At 37.5% G+C, this 21,332-nt stretch overlaps 1 protein-coding gene and 1 pseudogene across 1 annotated transcript; both read right to left on the reverse strand.

Moving 5' to 3' along the window:
* LOC119524710 overlaps positions 1–21,332 on the reverse strand; it is a 174,900-nt pseudogene that overhangs the window by 60,622 nt on the left and 92,946 nt on the right.
* LOC119524701 (microtubule-associated tumor suppressor 1 homolog) lies at positions 11,090–20,634 on the reverse strand. The gene is made up of 3 exons (XM_037823371.1): positions 20,565–20,634; positions 13,538–13,689; positions 11,090–13,437 (listed from the first exon to the last, which is right to left on the reverse strand). The coding sequence occupies exons 1-3, from the start codon at positions 20,632–20,634 to the stop codon at positions 11,575–11,577; spliced, it is 2,085 nt and encodes a 694-aa protein (XP_037679299.1). The 3' UTR covers positions 11,090–11,574.

Here is a 21,332-nt window from a genome sequence, read left to right on the forward strand (position 1 = left end):
ACTAGTGAGATTTCAACATATACTTATTGTTTTCGGTGTTGCACAGATCTTTTTATGAGTCAAATAAATCAAACACTTTGCTTTTGTTTGGAATTTTGTTTCTTATTAGGAAGGCCTTCACCTTCTAAATATTATAAAATCATCTTCTATATTGTTTTCTAGTGTCATTCTTTAATTTTTACTTATATTTATTTAATCTGCATGGACATTTTAAGCTATGAAATTGGCATCTAACTTTATTTATTAAAGTCAATTTTACTACCACTATTACATAACACCCAGTGATCCAATTGATGAGTTTTCATATAACTTATATCATATTTCATATAACACTTATATCCAGGTTTTTGCATAAGTTTCTGTGGCATATAAAGAATCTAGGATTTCCTGAGAGCCTCGATGATGACATTCAGGTATATTTGTGAATCAAGAGAGGAATAAGCTTAGAGAGAATTGTCATTGGTGTCAAGGAACTTCCACATCCAGAGATAAATTGTGAAGACCATGGAAGCTAACATAACATCCCCAAAGAGCATACGGTAACTCGCTTGCTTCAGTGAAAATCAGGCCTAAGGCTGGATCAGATCCACTCAGATGCTAGAGAAGAGAGTGGGGATCCAGTGGACACTGGTTTATCTAAGGTCACCTTGGACCTTCCTTCAGAAATCATATAATCATCTGAAGGTACCTGGGAAGAGTATAGGATTCTAGAGGACTGAACAAGTCCCAGAAAGGGCCTAACTTATCATAAAGAAGCTAGTTGTATCAGTAGAGTCTAAGATACCATTACCTGGTAACTTTAAATTTAAGTCTTCTCCATCCCAACCTTCTTGGAACCAGCAGAGTGATGGTGTCGGAGACTAAAAAGAATAAATAAAAGAATCTCAATCATTATATCTACGCTGTGTCTCATTCCTCTCTACCCTTTCATAGAAGCAATTACTAATGTGAATAATGTATACACATCAAGGTCAATTTTCTGTCGATATATATCCAAATACCAAGTATTTGGTTTACGCATATGCATTAGATAAGGGCATGATACCTAATGCAACAATACACAACTTGTATAATGCCACAATCATAGTAGAGGTCATATTTAGGTCACATAAAGTCTGAAACAGGTGTTTGTTATGGGCAGGGGCTCTTTTCCACATGATAATTCAGTTACCTAAGCCTGTTCCACCATGGGGCTCTGTTACATTTACTGTGTGGCTTCTAATTGTTGTAGGAACTTTCTCCACTTGGAAGGTTTGTATCTGTCAACCCTGGAATTGGTGTATTCACATATCATTTTCCAGAGGGTGTTCATATAGCCACATCCACCTGCAAAGGGGATAGGGAAATGTACATGAGCTGAGTGCCTGGGAGTAAGAGAAACAAGTCAGGGTGCAGCAGGCCAGTTTCTACTATACTTATTGAAATTTGCATCCACACCAAAATTCTGTACATGTTGTTTTGAATCTATTTTTGTTCAATTAACTTAGCTCTTTGAGATTGTGCTTTCTGTTCAAGAATACACAGTTCAGAGGCAGAGCAAGATGAAGCATAGGGAGGTACGGAATCATCCTCCAGGGCAGCTAGTAAATAGCCAGAAACTGTCTGGAGCAAAAACAGTTTGGGGGATTTCCATGACCAGAAAGACATTGCACACCAGTCTGGAGTGGGGGTGGGCAATAACACAGCACAGAACTGTAAGAAATTCTCCCAATCTGTGGAGGCTGGTTCCCTTCCCACACAAGCCTGGTAGGCTGGTGTGGAATCACTTCCCCATGGGAAAGAGAAGCAGCCTCTGCTAGGAGCAAAAATGGAAGGTAGCTCAATCAAGCTCCAATTGTGGATTTAATTAATAAATTTGGACTGCTGAATACAACACCAGGCACAGATAAACTTGGAGAAAGCACAAAAGGAACCCAGAGTCTCTCCATAGCAGAGAGCTGGTGAGGCTGATGGAAAAACAAAACAAAACAAAACAAAACACAAAACAGAGGCATATGGAGTTGGCTGGGTGGAGAATATTAGAAAAAGTTTGTACCCCTAGAAAAGGGGCACATAGAACCAGGTACCATCTCCACCTTTTCATTGGCAAATGGGAGCTGGGGACCAGCACAGAGAAGGTTTTTGTTTTTTTTTTTGTTTGTTTTTGTTTTTTACTTTTTAGCATAAAGAAAGCAGCAGGCATTTTCAGTTGTCAGCACTGCCCAAAGCAAGGTCAAAGTTAAGGAATAGCTGAAGGAAATAGTAACTACTTAGGTGAAGGATATAATTCCCTGAATGGTATATCTTAACCAAGAAAGTGGGGATAGGGTCTAGCACAAGTGGTGCCCCTCATTCAGAGATTTCAAGCCCCAGGGGGTGAAAAAGAAACAGTTTAAGCCAGCCCTCTGCTTCAGCCTCTGCCTCAACCATGCCTCTGGCAGAAACAGGGTCTGCTGAGAATTAAAGGCACTGGACCACTTTATGCCAGTGGAGGATGGGAAAAGATATTTTATACAGCTAACCAGGAAAGAGCAGTGGTAGCTATACTAATATCAGGCAAATTGGGTTTCAAATGTAAAACAATTATGAGAGACAAAAACTATACCATATATTAATAAAAGGGACAATTCATCAAGAAGACAACAATCATAAATATTTATGCACCAGGCCAGAGTGCTCCAAAATGCATGAGGCAAACACTGACAGCACTAAAGCACTAAAGAGAAGTAGATACCTCTACAATAATAGTTGGAGACTTTGATACACCATTTTCATCAATAGATAGAACATCTAGTCAGAGCATTAAAAAAAAAAAAAAACTAGAGATTTTGAATAATGTGATTAATGAAGTAGACTTAAACATTTACAGAACATTGCACCCAATAGAGCAGGATACACATTTTTCTTGAGTGCTAATGGATCATTATCTAGGATAGAACACATGTTGGAACACAAAGCAAGTCTCAAAAAATTTTAAAAATCAAAATTATGCAAAACACTTTCTTGAATCATAATGGAATGAAGTTGGAAACCCGTAACAGGTGGGGCTGGAAAATTCACAAATATATGGAGCTTAAACAACACACTCTTAAACAACAAGTGGGTTAATGAAGAAATTTTAAAAAAATCAATAAATATATGAGACAAATGAAAATGAGAGTGAAACATATCAAAACATATGGGTTGCAGCAAAGGCAGTGCTGAGAGGGAAATTTATTGCCCTGAATGCCTATCTTAACAAAGAGGAAGGAGCAAAAATAGAGGACTTGACTGTTCACCCAGAGGAACAAGAGAAAGAACAAAAAAGCAACCCCAAAGCAAAGTGAAGGAAAGAAATATCAAAGATTAGAGCAGAAATAAATGAAATTAAGAACATGAAAACAATTGAGAGAATCAAGAAAAACAGAAGTTGGTTCTTTGAGAGAATCAATAAAATCAAGGGACCTTTAGCTATGCTGACAAAGAAAAAAAGAGAGAGGATGTAAATAAATAAAATTAGAAATGGGTACAGGAAGAGATAAAGGAGATAATGAGAGGATACCATCACCAACCATATGCTAATAAATTGGACAACTTAGGTGAAATGGACAACTTCCTAGAAAAGCATGAACAACCAAATTGAATTGAGAAGAAATAGAAGACCTCAGCAAACAAATCAAAAGTACAGTGATGGAATCAGTCGTGAAAAATCTGCCAAAAAAAGGTCAGGACCTGATGCCTTCAATGTGAATTGTACCAAGCATTAAGAAAGAATTTGTACAATATTGCACCCAATTCAAGATGCATCTTAATCCTTTTACTGGAGACCTTTATGAGAGGATAAACACAGGGAGAGCCCAGAGAGCAAACAGAGAGATACTTGAAGAGAGCCCATGGAGAGAGACACCCAGGCAGAGCTGACAGAAAAGAGCCCCATAGAAGCACAGAGGGGAGGCTACTGGAATGAGAAACTGAAAGAAATGAGACCTAGGAGTGAAGGACAAGCAGATGCTGGCCATGTGCCTTTCCATGTGTGAGGATCCCTGGATGCCAGAAGCCTGTCTTCAGAGTCCAGATATCATCCTACTGATGATATGATTGGGACATTTTCATGGCCTTAGAATTATAAATTTGTAAGCCTAATAAATCTCCATTAAAAAAGCCAACCCATTTCTGGTATATTGCATTCTGGCAGCTTTAGCAAACCAAAACAAGGGCTATCAATGTTATGTAGTGTCTAACTATTTTGTAAAATTTTTGCTGTTACCTAAAGAAAGAATTTGTGATTATCAAGCAGGTGACTCTAAGAATAAGGGATAGAAAACAGAACATAGAGGGTGCTTGTTGATGGCTCCTAGTTGTCTATGGCATAGGGTTAGAACAAAGAGAGCAGCCAACAGGCATTAAAATGAAATGGAATAGATGGGAGCCCAGAAGTTCAAGACTTTGCAAGGTTTAAAAAAATCTGGGTACTATTGTATTATAAATAGAAAGGAACTGAATAAAAAATAAAAAAAAAAATTAAAATAAAAACTTTGAGAAACAATGTTCCTGCAAAATTTTTCATTAAGCAATATTGATATGGTAAACATTCTCAGGCAAAGATCAGTTTAAAGGTATGGTCTTTATACTTGTTTTTAATTTTTTTTTCTAATGGTTTTAAGGTAAACATTGAGGTGGAGAGTGGCATGGGAGTGATAATTAAATAAATTAGGCTTAAAATTTTGTGTTTAGAATATGGTTGTGGTTATTAGCATCTGGAATTTACTGGAAGCAAGTAGAACAGAAAATGTAATTATCAAAGCACCCAAAAGCCTGAAACAAACAAACAAACTGGCTGATGACTACCATAGCCCAAGTAAGCTTGGAAACAAAGAAGACCTCTTCTCAAATGTTCCCTTCAAGGACTCACATGGAGAGGGCAGATCCTCAGAGAGGATAGAGACAGGAAGCTACAAAGAACAAGGACAAGGGAATTCCTTCTGGAAGGCAAAACCAGGGCCCTTGGAGGAGCCCACCCCATCTCTCTTAATTTTTAAATATCAGGATGGCACACTAACTATGGACCAATGTCTGCTCTGTGACTACCTTTCTTCTTTCTGAATGGGAGTAGTTCTTGGAATCAATATGGAAGTTTGAGATGTTTATTAGACAACAGGAGATACTTAGGAGGCAATGGGTTATTCAAGTCCAGAGTACAAGAGAGAAGTTAGGGATGGAGGCACCCATTTGATGATTTTTAGCATGTATATGACATTTAAACCCATGATAATTTAAGACTCCCATAGAATGAGAAGATTTGATGATGCAAGGCTTAGGCAAAAAGCACTGCAAAGGTAAGAGGTCCACAATATGTAGATTTTCCATCAAAGGGGGCTGTGACGGTTGTGTTCATGTGTCAATTTGGCAAGGTGATGGTGCCCAGGTGTCTGTTCAAGTAAGCCCTGACCTAACTTACTGCAAGGATATTTGTGGCTGGTTAATAAATCAGAAAGCTGGTTTTTTAAATCATCCATCAATTGATTGCATCTATGGCTGATTACATCAAGAAGGGAGCAAATTCCACAATGAGAGAATTCAATCAGCTGGATTTAACCCAATCAGTTGAAGACTTTTAAAGGAGAAGATATAGGACTCTCACTTCTTCAATCAGTCAGCCTTGCCTGGTGAGTTCATCAAAGACCTTCATCAGAGTTGCCAGCTTGCTGCCTGCCCTATTGAATTTGGACTTGTGCATCCCCACAGTTGTGTGAGACACTTTCATAAAATCTCATATTTATGATAACTCCTTTTGGTTCTGTTTCTGTAGAGAGCCCTAATTAATACATGGGGCCAAAAAGAAAAGCTTCTGATGAAGATGGAGAAAACTGGGAGTGGTATCTCCCAAATTATGTGAAGGTAGTGTTCTAAGTAAAAGAGAGGGATCTGTATTTATAGGTATATAACTAAAGGCATGTATTCTGGTAAAATTTATTACTGTACATCAAGCCTATTACTACATGTTCTAAATTCTCATAGCCATGTCTGTTTTTTTCAACTTACTGCATGACAAGTCAAGAAATAGAGGGATTGGTCTCAATATGCCTCACCAAAAATTATTTCACTCTTTTATTCCATACAAGGTGTTAAAAATCTCTTTTTGATACTTATATATAATGACAAGTGTGATCATATGCATTTTTGTCCAATCCATGAAAGTTTAGAGCATGAAAAGAAGCAATAACCTGATGGGACACCATGAAAACAGGTAAAACTGTGATGGTTGTATCAAACTATGATGTATAGCTACCGTGCTTATGACTAAAATGTGGCCATACACCAACAATTGCCTGACGCATTCATCATGAAATATGGTGTTTGTATATAGATGTCTTTGGGAATTCAACTCAAGGCATATTGGCAAGCTCTTTGTCTGATCCCTGTGCTTCTCTCTCCCTTAGTTTCAGTCTTTGGTGGAGAGAGTTGTGTTATTTGTTGGTGGACATCAAATACCAACATGCAAATAAAAAAACTTTCTCCTCATTAGATGCTTTGTTTAATAGTGAAGACAGTTTGCTGCTTATTGAAAAGTCATATCTCATAATATTAATCATTATTATGAAACAATATATTGGCCATCCAGTCTTTGCCACACTCCTAAACATATACAAAATATCTGACTTAATCTTAGCAATAATCTTAAAAGGTAATTAAATAATTTTCCCACATTTACAGCTATGGCAAATGAGGTACAGAATTCAAGCAAATTAAGATGTTGACTACTAAAGTACAAAGTGTTAAAACTGAAAATCAAATTAAGATGCTGAACCTAGCAACTGTAAATTTAACCACTACATCATGCTTGTTTGCACATGCATGACAGAACGTATGCAAAATATTATGCCTCCATTAGCAGAAAACAAGAAGTTTCAATATTGTGTATACACTGAACCGTCATCTCATCACCTACACCACCTGCATCAGGACCATCAGGACTAATTTCATCAGGAAATTTATCTGTGTTCATGTCAGACACCACAAGTTGTCCAAGACTTCCAGCCATCCCTTGACCTCTTGGATTCTAATTCCCCAAACCACCCTTTCTGACATGGTTCTCTATCCTTTTACATTTTCTGAAACATTTCTCAATATGACTTCTGGAACTCAAAATTCATGATCAGCAAAATCCCTGATATTATCAGTTTCTTCAATGAATGCCCCTTCTATCTTCCACCTGTAATGTCACCTTGGTTATTTTCTGAGAGTATCACTTCCCCTCTCAAGTAATGGTTGTTTGCTTTTCTATATCTCCATAACACAGGGCCTGGAGGAAGTAAGATTCCCTCTTCAAAGAAAACCAGTGGTTTTGAATCTTAGGTACACACACTAACTTTTCTAGTAATGCTCGTTTATCACCTACCTAGTCATTCCTATTTGTTCATTGGAGGTTCTACCCTCTGGCTTATGCTCAGTTTATGGGAAATTTACTATCCCTATAGATGTTCATTCCAAAACCTTGATTTCTGAATCCCTTGTCTCTTCCTCTTCAATAACAATTTCCATTCTTCTCCCTCTTACCTCATACTCTACCTTAAACAATCTCTCATCCACATAGTCAAATCATAGATCTTGTCACTTCTAATAAGTATAGTCAACACACCACCTCTAATGCCCTTCCTCCCATAATCATTGACCCTCCCAAAAATGGCAATTAATCTTGTCAACTTTTACTGTTCTCCACTTCTCCCATATTCTTATGTCTCTCTTTACCCAGCTTAAAATCATTGATTAAAAAGTATAATCACTTCCATGTATATTCTCTCTACTCCCTTCCTGTTTCAGTTCATCTAACTCACCTGGTGAAAATGACAACCTTGTTTTTTCCAACTCTCAATCTGATCTTGGAGCCACAGAGCATAGATTTGAACACAGCTAAAACATATACTTCAGTATAAGTATATGTAGTAAATGTATATTTTAAATTTTTCATCACTCATCTTAAGCAGGACTTTAATATATCTTAGAGATCATGTATATCAATTCTCCATTTATAGCTGGGTCTGTTAGGTTCCAACTTCTTTTCCTTATGGCATATAAGCTCCTAGTGAAGGCAAGCTCCTGTACTTTTGCAATAGTTTCCATTTCCTCTCACATAATCAACGACATTTTCCCTAGCAAGTTTCTCTTATCCTGCATCAGTGATGCTTTTTACTCTCCAGTAATTCACTCCATTGTATACAAACTTTGTTTAAAAAATGTACGTATTCCCTTGATCCCATCTCCTCCTGCAACTGAAAGATCATTTCTCTCCCACCACTCCTTTATAGAAAAACTCTCTAAAATAATTATCTGTATTTGCATCACCAGTTTCCCCCTTTCTATTCTCTCTTGACACACTCTAAATCAAACCTTTGTCTCCACTACTCTACCAGCACATCTTATCTAAACTTTTATGGACTTCATGTTGTGAAGTCATCTTACTCTATCTATTGGCTGACACAGATGAGCAATATCTTTTAATTGAAGCATTCCTCTTGGCTTCAAGGACATCTCACAGTCCTGGTTGTATTCCTGTCATTCTAGCTGATTCATCACATGTTCCAACAGTATTTCTTCCTCATTTTCCTGACTGGCATATTTCACAGCACTTTAGAGTTAATTCTTTGATATCTTTACTTTTTTATGTTCTTTCATTTTTCAGTGGATCACTTTCAGTGTCCTAACTTCAAAGGCTATTTATGAGTTGATGTCAACCATATATTTATCTTCAGTTTGGTCTCTTCCTTGACCTCCAGAGTCACATAAATGGCTGTTATTCACATCTCCATTTGCTTACCACATCCAAAACTGAATTCCTGATCTTTTACAAACACTACACTCTTGCAGTTTTCTATCTCAGTTATGGCAATTCCCCTCTCTAGACACTCCAACTAGCAGCCTTACTGTCACCATAGACTCTTTTCCTTCTCTCTTATACATCAATCCATTCTATGCATTTATTCTATTGGCTGTACCCTGAAAATATACCCAGAACTGACCATTTCTCTAGCGCCACTACCACTGCCATTATTCCTGCCACCAACACCCCTCCAAGATTATGTCAAAGCCTCCTGTTGGCTTTCTTGCTTTTTCCCTTGCCCTCTTATAATTTATTCTCAGGAAATTAGCCATGATAATCTGATTAAAGCATGTAAAGTTATGTCATTTTTCTGCTTATAGTCATCCAAAGATTGCCCATCTCATTTATAAAGAAAGCCAAAGATCCTTCTTTGAGTCTTTGACCTCATGCCCTGCTACTTTTCCATTTGTCCTTCTGATCCAGCCACACTTGCTCCTCATTATTATTTGAATGCTTCAGACACTAGCTATTCCCTCTTTCTGGAATGCTGTCTTCTGGATATCTGCATGGCTTGCTTCATCTCCTTTAGGATTTTATTTAAATTTTTCCTTCTAAATGAGACATTTCAGACCCTCCCAGTACTTTATATTTCTTTCCCTTACTGGTTCTCCTTAGCCTTTAAACTAAGTAAAGTACTACCTATTTTTTTTTAATATTCCAGCATTATTTATTTGATCAAAGCAAAACACACTTTCCATTACTACAGACTGAACACAGATACAGTTGTTTACACATCCATATTTTTATGATGTGTCAACATTTTGCATCCTACATGAAACATTTGGTTTGAAAAAAATCTTAAAGTTCTCTATTTTATTTCCTATCTTCTCTCCTGTTGTCTTCCATCCTCCAAAGACGCTGTACATTAATAGTTGGAAGATTTATTTCCCCAGATGCCTAAATGATATGGAGGACAGCAGTGAACAGAAGATTTACCATTTAGGGGATGAATGGCAAACCCAACTTTGGCTACTGACATTGAGAAAAACTTGGAAGAGTGAGCAGAGATGTTCCAGGAGGTGGCAGTGAACCTACTTTCCAATTTATCAGAAGCAAACAAGGAAGGTTACATACATAATAAACAGAAGTTAAAGACTTCAGACGCAATCACTAATTTAAAAAAGCCATGCATCAAGAATATTAATTCACTACATAGAGTACATGTAAATGATGATTCAAATATCCACCTCTAGTATCCTGAATCTGTTCTTCTTGTAGGGATAATTCATACAGCCAAACATCAGCAATGCAGAATAGTAAATACTGACATCACAAACTTGTCACATGCAGGGAGAGGGAGAAAAAGCCACAGTTCTTCCTTCCACCTTCCCAAAGTCTTAGAATTGGGAGAGATAATAAATAAAGTTTTGAAAAGAAATGGAAATGCAACTTGGAGGACAGTTGTACAAGCCATATTTTCTACTTATCAGCTGGCCATTCTGTTCCCTTTCCAAGGACGGAAGGATTCCTCATACCCAGAAACAGTCCTGTCTTCCCAGACTGCTTTGTTCTATTAAATACTGTATCATTTGTTTAATCAAGATGCCCAATCTTATCTTTTCTGGTTCTGCTAGCCAATGAAATTTCTCTTCTTTATTCTTATTTTCTTTATGGGTTTCCAAAATTTGTTGCATCAGATCCAGGCCTTAGTTTATTTGGAAAATGGTTGCAGCACTTTGTAAGATTAGCCAGCCCTGGGAAAGCACAATGCTTATCCTTGTCCCAGGGACAAGTAGGGAGGAGGTAGAAGGTATGCTTTTGTGGCTCTGGATGAGGGATGAGGACATGGGCGGAATGGGGAAGAAAGGGAGAGAAGACAGTTTGAATCCATAAGGAGAGCTTAGATCAAGGTAAAAATAAGGCAGAAACAATCCATTGGCACTGCCCTTTATCTTTGTACAGATTCTTAGAAAAATTAGAGTTCTACATTTGCTCACAGCCTGAGAAAATGGATCATGGTATGGTATTTAGGATCTCATGGGTAAGTTGGAAATCGACAGCAGAAAACTCTAGCTACTTTCAGCTGACATGGCTGAACATTGAAAAACTGCCAACAAGTTACTCCAAAAGGATACAGAGAATGTACAGACATTGACAAGTCAAAGCCGTTCCTGTCATACTCTCTGCCCCCATGTCGGAGGATTGAGTGGAATTCGTAGTAGATAATCATAATCCAAGCAACTATTGCTCTTTCTTCTGTGGCTTTTGCTGAAATGTATACACTGTTATTTGATTAGTACATACCCAGATATATTCAGCTTTTGACTTTTAATACACAGCGAAGGAAGGCAACATCAGACAAAGGACACTGTTACATCCATCTCATTCACACATCCCAGTCAGACCAAAATAAAAATCACAAAAAGGTGTCTGTGGTGAAGGACATTATAAAGGTTATAAATCTTTATCATAATAGGCCCCTGAGAGTTTTTCCCCTTATGCTTAGGTGAAAAAGGCAATGAACAAGATTCTCTCGTTCTTTAAGTGCGTTGTGCAACGGCGTCCACGCAGATCATCAATTCCGAAATCTTTTTTGGAGGAGTCTTTTGGATTAGGTCAAAAGTCTGACTCCCGAGTTCCAGTCTTAGAAGCAGCCATTTCTGGTGGTGATTACTTTCCAGTTATACTGCAACAATGACACGTAAGGTAATGTAGCTCCTGCTGCCAGGATCGTTAGGGTCAGTCCCGCAGACCTGTATCCAAATGCTTCCAGATAGTCTCTCGGCTTTCAGAAAGCGTCATCTGGGTGAAACGCTGGGGCTGGGGAAGGAGCCAGAATTCCTTGGCGACTGAATAGGGATAGCTGAGGACGTGGGGGATCTCTTGGGGCTGCACAAGTCCCCGTTGTGCAGCTTCCACAGCAGCTCCTCGTTCTCCATGGAGAGCCGCTTGTTGACTTTCAACTCCTTCTCCAATGATTCTTGCAGAACAGCCTGCTCTATGGAAAGTTGCCTTGAAATTGCCATGTGCTTGTCCATCCGGGCTTTTAATTCCTCATTCTCCTGCTGGAATCGCTTCAGTTTATCAACCAGTGCTGTGTTGTTGTCCACCAGTTTCTCCATTTTCATGAGCTTGATGTCCTGTTGATGCAGTTTCTCATTCTTGATCTCTAACACAGCTTTCAGGCTTTCTAGTTCCTGCTCTAGGTACATGATCTGAGGATTTTTTAAAATTGATTTCTCTCTTGATATTCTTTTTTGTTCTTCTGATTTCAACTTTTCATTTAAAGCATCGTTTTCACTCTTCAGATCATTGATTTGTTTCTCTAGTGATTCTTGTTTCTCATAAAGCAAATCCTCAAGTGACTTCTTTTCCATTTCATGGCTTTTCTTGATTTCTGAAAGGGAGGTTTCATATGTCTTCTTTAGCAATTCTACTTTCTCGAAGTGGCTAGCTTCAATTTCCAACTTGGAGGTTTCATGGGTAGCATTTAAGTTGTCAAACTGCTCTTGCAATTGAGTTTTATACTTCTCTGCTTCTTCAATATAAATGTTCTGAAGCTTTTCACATTCCCCAGTATAAAATTCTTTAAGCCGATTCTCTAGCTCCGTTATATCTGTCTGGTGTTGCTGGTTTAGCTTCTGGACGAATCCTTCATATGCTATCTGCAACTCATTCCGGGCTTTTTCTAATTTCTCACAGGTGGTTGAAGCAGTGACTAGCTCTCCCCGGAGGTTAACAAGTTCTTGAGATAGGGTTTTGTGTTGTTTCACTGCTTCCTCCGGCTCAGACAGCAGATGCTGAATCACAACTGTTAATGCTTCCAACTTGGTATTACCACAGGAGAGAAGCTGCTTGAGCTGCAGGATAAATCCACTTTGGTTTTCACATTTCGTTTTATACTGAGCCAATTCGAGTGTTTTTTCAGGGGACAGCACATCTGGAGATGTCTGGGATTGAATGCATGAGCTTCTGGGATTCTTCTGCCTGCCCTTTTCAACTGCATTAAAAGCTGTAAATACATTTTTTCTTGAAGGACCCTTTGGAGGAGTCTTTAGTAAGTGTACATGAGCTCTGGGTAACAAAGGCTTCAAATATAAGGATCCTGATGGACCATTTTGAAACGCTGGTTTTGGAGTTTTTTCCTCATGCTTGATGACAGTGGCACTGCCAGAGTTATTGCTGTAGGCACTCAGATCGCTGTGGGTGCTGGCAATGGAGGAGGTGCTTCCAGTCCTCCGGAGCACAGAATTTTTCAAAGATGCTTTGGATTTAGGAAGCGGTCTCGGCAAATTCACCCAAGAAGCCTGTGCAGTTTTCAAGGATGCAGGTTTTCCAGAACTGGACACACGCCTGATCCTCTGAGGAGAAAAGGTTAGATCAGAATTGAGATTTCTACTGTCACTATTTCGCCTCAGACAGGAAACAGCAGGTCCCACTTTAGCTTTTGGACCAGGTGTTTTCCTCAGACTGGAGGAGTCAGGCTTGGATATATTCCTGCCTGAAGAGGTTGCAGTTTTTGATGCAGAACCCTCCGGGTGCTGGCCGGGAGGATCCGCAGTGCTCCGCTCTGCTCCGCAGGTTGGCGGGCTCCACTCAGCTCCCTCGCTCCCTCCTCTTGCGCTCGAGTTTCCAATCTCGAAGCTCCGCGCGCTCCCGGACTAAGTGCGAACGCGCCCCACGCCCTCCGGGCCTCCGCGGAGATGGTCGCTGCACCTGTTAACACCCGCGACGCGGCGCCCCGGGCTGCTGCCAGCGCACCTGGCTGAACCGCGCGTCCGCAGACCACACAGGTTCCCGCGGGCGACTGGAGTTCTGCCGTACCCTGTGCCGGGGCCCAGGCCAGGCCGGACAGCCGAGAGGTCTTGCCTCCTCCTCTCTTGCCACCGGCGTTCTCCGTGCTAGCTCTCTGGCTTGATTTTATTCAAACAGACAAAACTCACTGGCTTTCCTTTCTTAGAATAGTGGGTACTTAAATAGTATTAAATAGAATTTGCGAAGCTTTATACAGGCAAAGTGAAGAGTTAACCTCTCCATTCCTACTCTCGAATACTCAAAATCAAAATCGACAAATAACTTAGTAAAAGAGTGTCTTTCAAGAAGATGACAAAAAGATTTATTTAAATAAGCATATAAGCCCACTAATTGCCCAGCGAGAAGCCTGGGACTGCTGGGACTGTGGGTCAAATGCCTGCTAGGTTAAATGCTGGAGAGCTAGCATCCCGCCGGCGGGAAGGGTGGGGCGCGCGGGGAGGGAGGACTACCTATTTTGCTTATTTCCTTTTTTTATTATCTATCTTCATTCCAAATCTAGAAAACTGCCTGGCACTGGGGTGTTCAATAAATATTTTTTTGACTGTTAAATCTTCCCATTACTTCAATTCAGACAAAGTTATCAAACTTCATTCATCAGCTGAATTATTTTAATAATTATTTCGGGAAACTTATGTGGGCAATAATTCTCAGTACTTACATGCCTGTAACTGTTTCCCTTTTAACTTAATGCAACACCTTGTGATAGTGTATGTGAAGAATTCCTGAATTATGTGGATTGTTTTTTGTTGTATTTTGTGTTTTGTTTGTTTGTTTGTTTGTTTGCTTTTTAATTCTAGGTGATGAAGGAAAGAGAACCAAGAGCAAGGAAGCTCATTTCTTGGGCAACAACTGATTTTCATGTTTATTGTGAAAGTATAAAAGTCTGTGGGATCGCTGCACCCAAGTTTGTTGTCAGGCTTAGTTCTTCAGTTGCAGCATCTCAGGTATCTATGATGGCCACACTGTGGTTGAGAGATAACCCTAGGTTGGCTGTTCATATACACCCTCAGTGTCTCCCAAGGTTATTTTGATTGAGATTTGTTCTTGTAAAACTGCCAGGTACCCACCTCTACACCAGTCCCTGCTCATACAGGTAACAAAAATAAATGTTTCCTCCATGAATACAGTCTTCTTGTTTCACATAAGCAATCTTCCTATCCAAGTGAATTTTCATGAGGTGGCTCTTTCTTCACTTTATCCAGTTCATTATATATTAGAAAAGTTCCTGTAAATTCCTGTGGATGGTACCCTTCTCTAATATTCAAAATGAACACAGATCTTCCCTAATTGTGTAATTATTTGGAAGTTGTGATGGCTGATGGGACTGCAAAATGAGTAACATTCCCTGTTTTGAGCTGATAACCAATGTGTAAGATTCTTGAACTTCAGCAACTTGTGATTTATTTAAGATAATGATCTAAATGGGCTTACTAAGTCTGTAATGATTATCACTTTAAATGGAAGCCATCTTCAGTTGATGGCTAGTTAATAATACCATTGCATATGTTTGCATTCCTTTAAACTTTTGCAGAAAAATTATTGCAGATTATACAATACTCACCAAAACTGTGATGCAGGCACTTTCATGTGAGAAGTATCCAAACAAAAGGAAGAACTGGGAGAGAAGATGGCATAGATGTGAATAAAGAAAACTGGAGGCATAAAAGAAAGCTAAAAAAAAGAAAAAGAAATGACTCCATGGGAGCTTGATGCTTGAAGCGTTTTCCAAAAAGCCACATACTGGAACTAACGCAAATTCTTTACTTCAAATGTCAATTTTTTTTTTTAGGTTTTAAATTTAAATACATTTTAATATGGTAGCTAAATGCATTTAACACATTCACTTCTTCACAATTAAGCATAGAATATGAAGGCCTCTCACCTTTCTCACCTCTGTCTTTATGTGAGTACTCACATGTTCTCTCTAATAAATTTTCTATCTGCTTAAAAAATAAAAGAATAAAATATGAAGGTTATAGCTGTCAAATACTAAATATAAAAATATAGCTGGCAAAATTTAGGGAGTAAGGGAAATAGACTGATAAAAAGCAGCATGTGTTAATTTACTCAACTTTCATGAGAGGTATCAATATATCACAAATTTGATACATAATTTATGTCCATATATATTACTGTGAGAAGAGCTAAGCTATAAGTGATTGATAATTGTACTTCAGGAGAATGGAGTTAGGGTAGAATGAAAGCTGATGCCCTGAACTAGGTTGATAACATAAAGGGGAAAAGTGGTTGGATTTAGAATAAATATTTAGGGGAAAACTCAACAACTTTGACTCTTTAGAGGTGGAGTACAAGATAAAAAAGGATTAACAGAAGAGAATAAGGGGATTTCTCTGGGATCAACAGAAGTAGTTGGTTGATAGCCACTGATACTGAGTAGCAGTAGATATGACTTCACACCCAGAAATGGACATCAGTACCATGGTGTTTAGAAAATTGAGCTTACACCGAATTTTAACACAGAGAACTATCTAAGTTTCTCCAAGGCTGCTCTGTCTAGATCAACTTTGAATTGAAGGAGTGGTGTGGGTTTTCAAGATTAATTTATGGGAACTAGAAACTGAAAGTAGTCAATACTTTCTTAAGGAAAAAATAGTCTCTATTGATAATATTTACAATCACAATGATAATTATAGCTTATCATTTTTGAATATACTGATTCATTTCATCATACCACAAACCTAACTTTTAGCTCCAATTAGCCAAAACACTTTTCATTATGTTTACCAATATGTCACTGGCTCTCAGTGGCATATAGTAGGCACTTAAATATTTGTTTAAGGAAATAGTTTTGTCTGTACATACTGGTAACCTAATTCTCTTCATATTAAAAAGATGATATTTTGTAATTTCTGATATCCAATTGACAAGCACTTTCTTGCTTTTCATGGTCATGGAAATGACATCCCAAGAGATGTCCCCAAGGAGAAATTAAGCATATCAGCAAATACCAACTGACTGGTATTTTCTTTTGAGTATGGCCTAATCAAGGGAAGCTATAGTAACCTCCTATCATTTTTGCAATCATCCTGACTACAGCTCCTTATTCTACAAACTCACAAACAAAATGAGTCAAAGTACAGGTTGTTTTAAAATGTAGAGTTGCACATGAATATTTTTGTACAAATCTATCCATTGCACAACTATCAGCATGACTAAAACATAGAACCAACCTTTATTTTAAACAGTAGGAAAGGGTTACAATTGTTAATCTTTATAATTTCCCATATGTTCATTAAAATTAGGTTGCAGAATTGTGGAACTGATTATAGTATATTATAACATGAGAGTATGAAGTAAGTATTCTTAATAATATGACCTAGATATCCACCTTCCATCCACCCATAAGCATATACACTAAAATGCAACACTCATTTTGTTATTATTGGAATTATTTTGGTGTTAATATTTTTATTACTTTTGTTTATTTTCTTTTCAAGTAGTCACAGGAAAAACTCATCTCAGACTTCAGAATTTTATATTTTCAGAGATAAATTGTGCATGTAGAAGCTTTCCAAATAATTGGCACATTTTTTTTCTTTCTGTATTGGATGAAAATGAGACACATTTTTCAAATTTTCTAAAGTGAACTGTTGTATCAAAATTTAAAAGCAAAGGTTTATTTTTCCAAATAACATGACCAGTTCTTTACAGAATCAGAACCCCTATTTACGATAAAGAAGATTTCATCAACTTGATTTCTGGTCATGTGCTCAAGAGGGCTTGACAATTATTTCTCTAAACTGGGTGTTCACATCAATCAACCTGTCAACAAGTTCAACAACAGAATGTGCCTGATATGTTTTCCCAACTGATAGATCAGTGTATTCATTCAATTTGATGACTATGCAAGTTGCTTTGGTACCATTTTATAACAATACTTGTAATTTAATGAATGATGTTTATTTGGAAATTGCTTCAATGGAAGAAAGATAGGAATTGGAGCTCATGATTGCTGTTAAAGTGAGACATTAAAGGGTCACAGGAAAAACTTCTCTTCCTTTCCTTTGGCAATTTTCCCACTATTACTAATTTGCCCTCTAGAGGAAAGTGCAACATAAGGAGTCTGATGATGAAACATTCAGAAAACAGTTTCTCTCAAGCTGTTAATTAAAAAAGGAAGAAGAAGAAGAAAAAAAAAATCCAATCAACAACAAAAAACTGCAGAGAATCCAGTCCAATCACTTCAGTTTTAGCCTACATTTTTTTTGGCATGCCATTTAGATATTTTGAATAAAGTTTTCTGTATCAACAAAATCCATTTAATTGACATCTCCCTGGATTCACAGAATGAATTATTTCTGTGAGAAAAACCAGGAATGGTTATGATGTCACTCTAGATTATTTAAACTCTCCTCTCTTTGGTTCCCCAGTGCTGCATGCCCCAAAGTGTGGGGCTGAAGTACAAAATCTTTCTCTGATTTAGTGGCCATCTTTAAATACTTCTAGCAATTTCCATTTTGTGGTTTTGTGTCCTTTTAACTTGGATCTCCTGTCATCTTTTCATTGAAGGCTAGAGGACAATATGGACACAGAGAACAGGATGAACAAGAGAGCTGCTTTTTGTTGCTTTGGTTTCTAAGATGTAACCTTTTGTGAAGTTGCCTGTAACCAATTTTGTCTTTAACAACTATTCCTCTCTCCATATATATTATACCTATAAGTGATCTGCTGTCATCAGCTTCATCCATCTCAATTCTGAGGGTAAGAAAGCCATTTGGTTCTATTAGATAATTTTACTAGATGGAGGAGGGTGTAGAAGAATGGGTAAGTAAAGGTTACTAATTGGAGATAATTTAGATATTTCAGTGCATGCTCAGTTCACACCAGCTTGCTTGACATCTTTCAGTTAAGATAATAAATCAATTGAAAATGAGAATCAAGAGAAAATAAGAATTTTTGTGGGAGTGTGGGGCACTTGGGTACTTTAGCTTAAGAAGACTGGATTAAAAATGTGTGCAGCACAATCCAGAATTCCAGTGGCAAAAATATTTTGACTGAATTGAAAAAAACCAAAGCTGTAGACAAACCTAATTGTCAAACGAGAAATACAGGTTGTTATTGGGATACTTCTGGGTACTGCCAAAGTATTTATTTAGTACACTCAAATATATATATGTGCGTGTGTTTGTGTGTGTGTACAAATATATATATATGTATAAAAATGGAATTTTTTAGTCAGTAGTTGGTCATTAATAGTCATGGAAACATGGAAACACTTGGGAAAGTCTAAGAATTTTCTGTGGCTTCTTCTACAAAATATCTACTCACCTATTTAAAGCAAACATCTTATTGAACAAGTTCTTAGTCTAGAAACAATAAAATGGTAAATCATCCTGCCAGTTTATGCTGGAGCCAGTCTACATTTCTTTAACTGATTTTATTTAACTCATTTTAAAGCCCATTTTGGTTACATCAGGAAGCATTATCTGTAAGCTAGGAGGTGTTTTCACTGATGTTGTATATGTTCATTAGTTAGGCTCAGTTTACACTGTAGGCATAATACACCCTGTGAGTTAGAAGCAACCTGATAACTCACAAGGACACACTGACTTTCTGATCTGTGTCATTAACTATATTTATTTTCCAGAGGCCAGTTTTATTCTGACTTAGGAGGTCTTCAAAGTTAGCCCCTCAGTACCATATGATACCATAGAGGATATTAAAGCAAATATTTACATCTTTCTTGTTCTTGAGTAACAGCGAAAGGGAGGAATGGGAAAGGATTAGGTACAGTATAATTAAATTGTAAAGATACCGTTGACATATAGACTACCTATTATAAGCCAGACTGACAATGGCTGTGTATAGAAAGGTCATATATTTAGAGGATGGCTACATTTTCTGAAAGTTCACATTGTAGCTGGGGAGGTAGAAACACACAGCAACAAAAACACAGGGACCTGAGGCAAGTTGTGGAAAACAAGTTCAAGACACATCATGGGGCAAGGGGAGAATGGTGTTCTTGGTTGTCAGAAGTTAGGAAAGCTTCACAGAGAAACTAAAGATGTCCTTAATGCATTCTGGTGGCCATCAGGCTTTAGTCTAACTGATTGGATAAGGCATAAATGTAAAGTTCATAGTAAAGGGTTAAAAAAATAGGTAAGGGTCTAGGATGATCTCCTTCTTTAATAATCCACATTTAATTCAGCAGAGCCTCAGGGCTGCCAAACCCTGAGTCCTTACCTTGAACTTGACTTCTGCCCATGGATTCCTTCTTTCCCTATCTTAACCCAAAACTTGTTGGGCCAGCAATGGCTATTATGATTTCTCCACATGTGTATATCTATGTAAATTAAATGTAAATTTATGTATTTATGTTCTATGCATACATATCTTTCTATATAGTGCTCTAGACAATCCCTTTTAACAAAAAAATATACAATGCAAATATTTACATGACAATAAAAGTATACCTACATCATTATTATTAATGGGTATAAGATAAATTGGTTAATATTTGAGTTAACCTGGCATCATTGATGATTATTTTCCAGATTTTTTTGATGTATGAAAAAAATGTTTCAGTTAATGTGTTTGCATATACACACATCTTCATGCTATTCTCTAATTATTTCCTCAGAATAAATTCATTAACTTCATATTTCTGGCTTAAGTGTAGGTATGTTTTAAATAGTTTTGATAAATTTTGCCAAACACTTCCAAATTTTTAAAAGAAAATCGGGTGCACACATTACTAATACATGAGAATGCCCACTTCCTCACCCTGAAAATCCAAAATTTTAAGACCATTCTTTAAAAATACTTTTTCAGATTACAAAAATAATACAATTGTTCATTGAAAACAATCAAACACTACCTCAAAGTTTTCTTCCAGATCAATATCTATTTCCTGTACCTAAATCATTGAGCCACTTTGTCTAAAGATTTTGAATTTTAAAAAGTTTTATTAGTTTATCTCTAAGTTGCAATTTTATTGTCTGCACATACTTACTTTCCCACTTAAACTGAGGGAAGATGTTAATTTCTAGACCCTGTTTTCCATCCTGATGGTCAGTTGTCATTTTTTAACATTTTTTCTCTCTAAACAGTAAACACATGTTCATTCTTTCAGGTCAAATTTAGAATAATTTGACTAAGTTTCTCCAGAAAAAAATCCTACTGGAATTTTAACTAGAACTGCATTTTATATAAAGATGAATTTAGAGATATTTGACAAATTTAGCACATGAGTTTTTCTTTCCAGGAACAAGTTATGTATGCCTTTGCCTCTGAGTAATGTTACTTAGTTTCCAGCTACTTCATTATTTTGCTGATATGTTGGTATTTTATTTTCCTGATATTTTTCAAATATCTATTTTGTTCATATAAAAAGCTGTTGATTTGTTCCAATTAACTGAAAAATACTCTTACTAAATTAAGTAATAAACAATATTCAAAATATTTCTCCTTGGGTTCAGTTAGAGCTCTTAGACCCAGGTCCTTAATTTATTGAGGGCTAGATGCTGGAGAGACAGTGGTGAGGAAAACAGACAGGGCCTTCCTCCTGGATCTTTGGTCTAGACTGGGAGAATTGATCACTAACCCTGCTAAAATTGTAGTTTAAATCATGAAGATGTGATGACGACATTTGATGCTGTCACTGACACCAAGGAGGGTCCTTGTGGGAAATATATGTGAGCTGAGGCCTGAGGTGACAGTAACCAAGTCAAGAGGGACAAATCCATGGTTTAGGCAAAGGGAACTCTTCAAGTTGGGCTCT

This window comes from Choloepus didactylus, assembly GCF_015220235.1.
Source record: "Choloepus didactylus isolate mChoDid1 chromosome 11 unlocalized genomic scaffold, mChoDid1.pri SUPER_11_unloc4, whole genome shotgun sequence".
In the NCBI taxonomy this organism is placed as follows: Eukaryota; Metazoa; Chordata; class Mammalia; order Pilosa; family Megalonychidae; genus Choloepus; species Choloepus didactylus.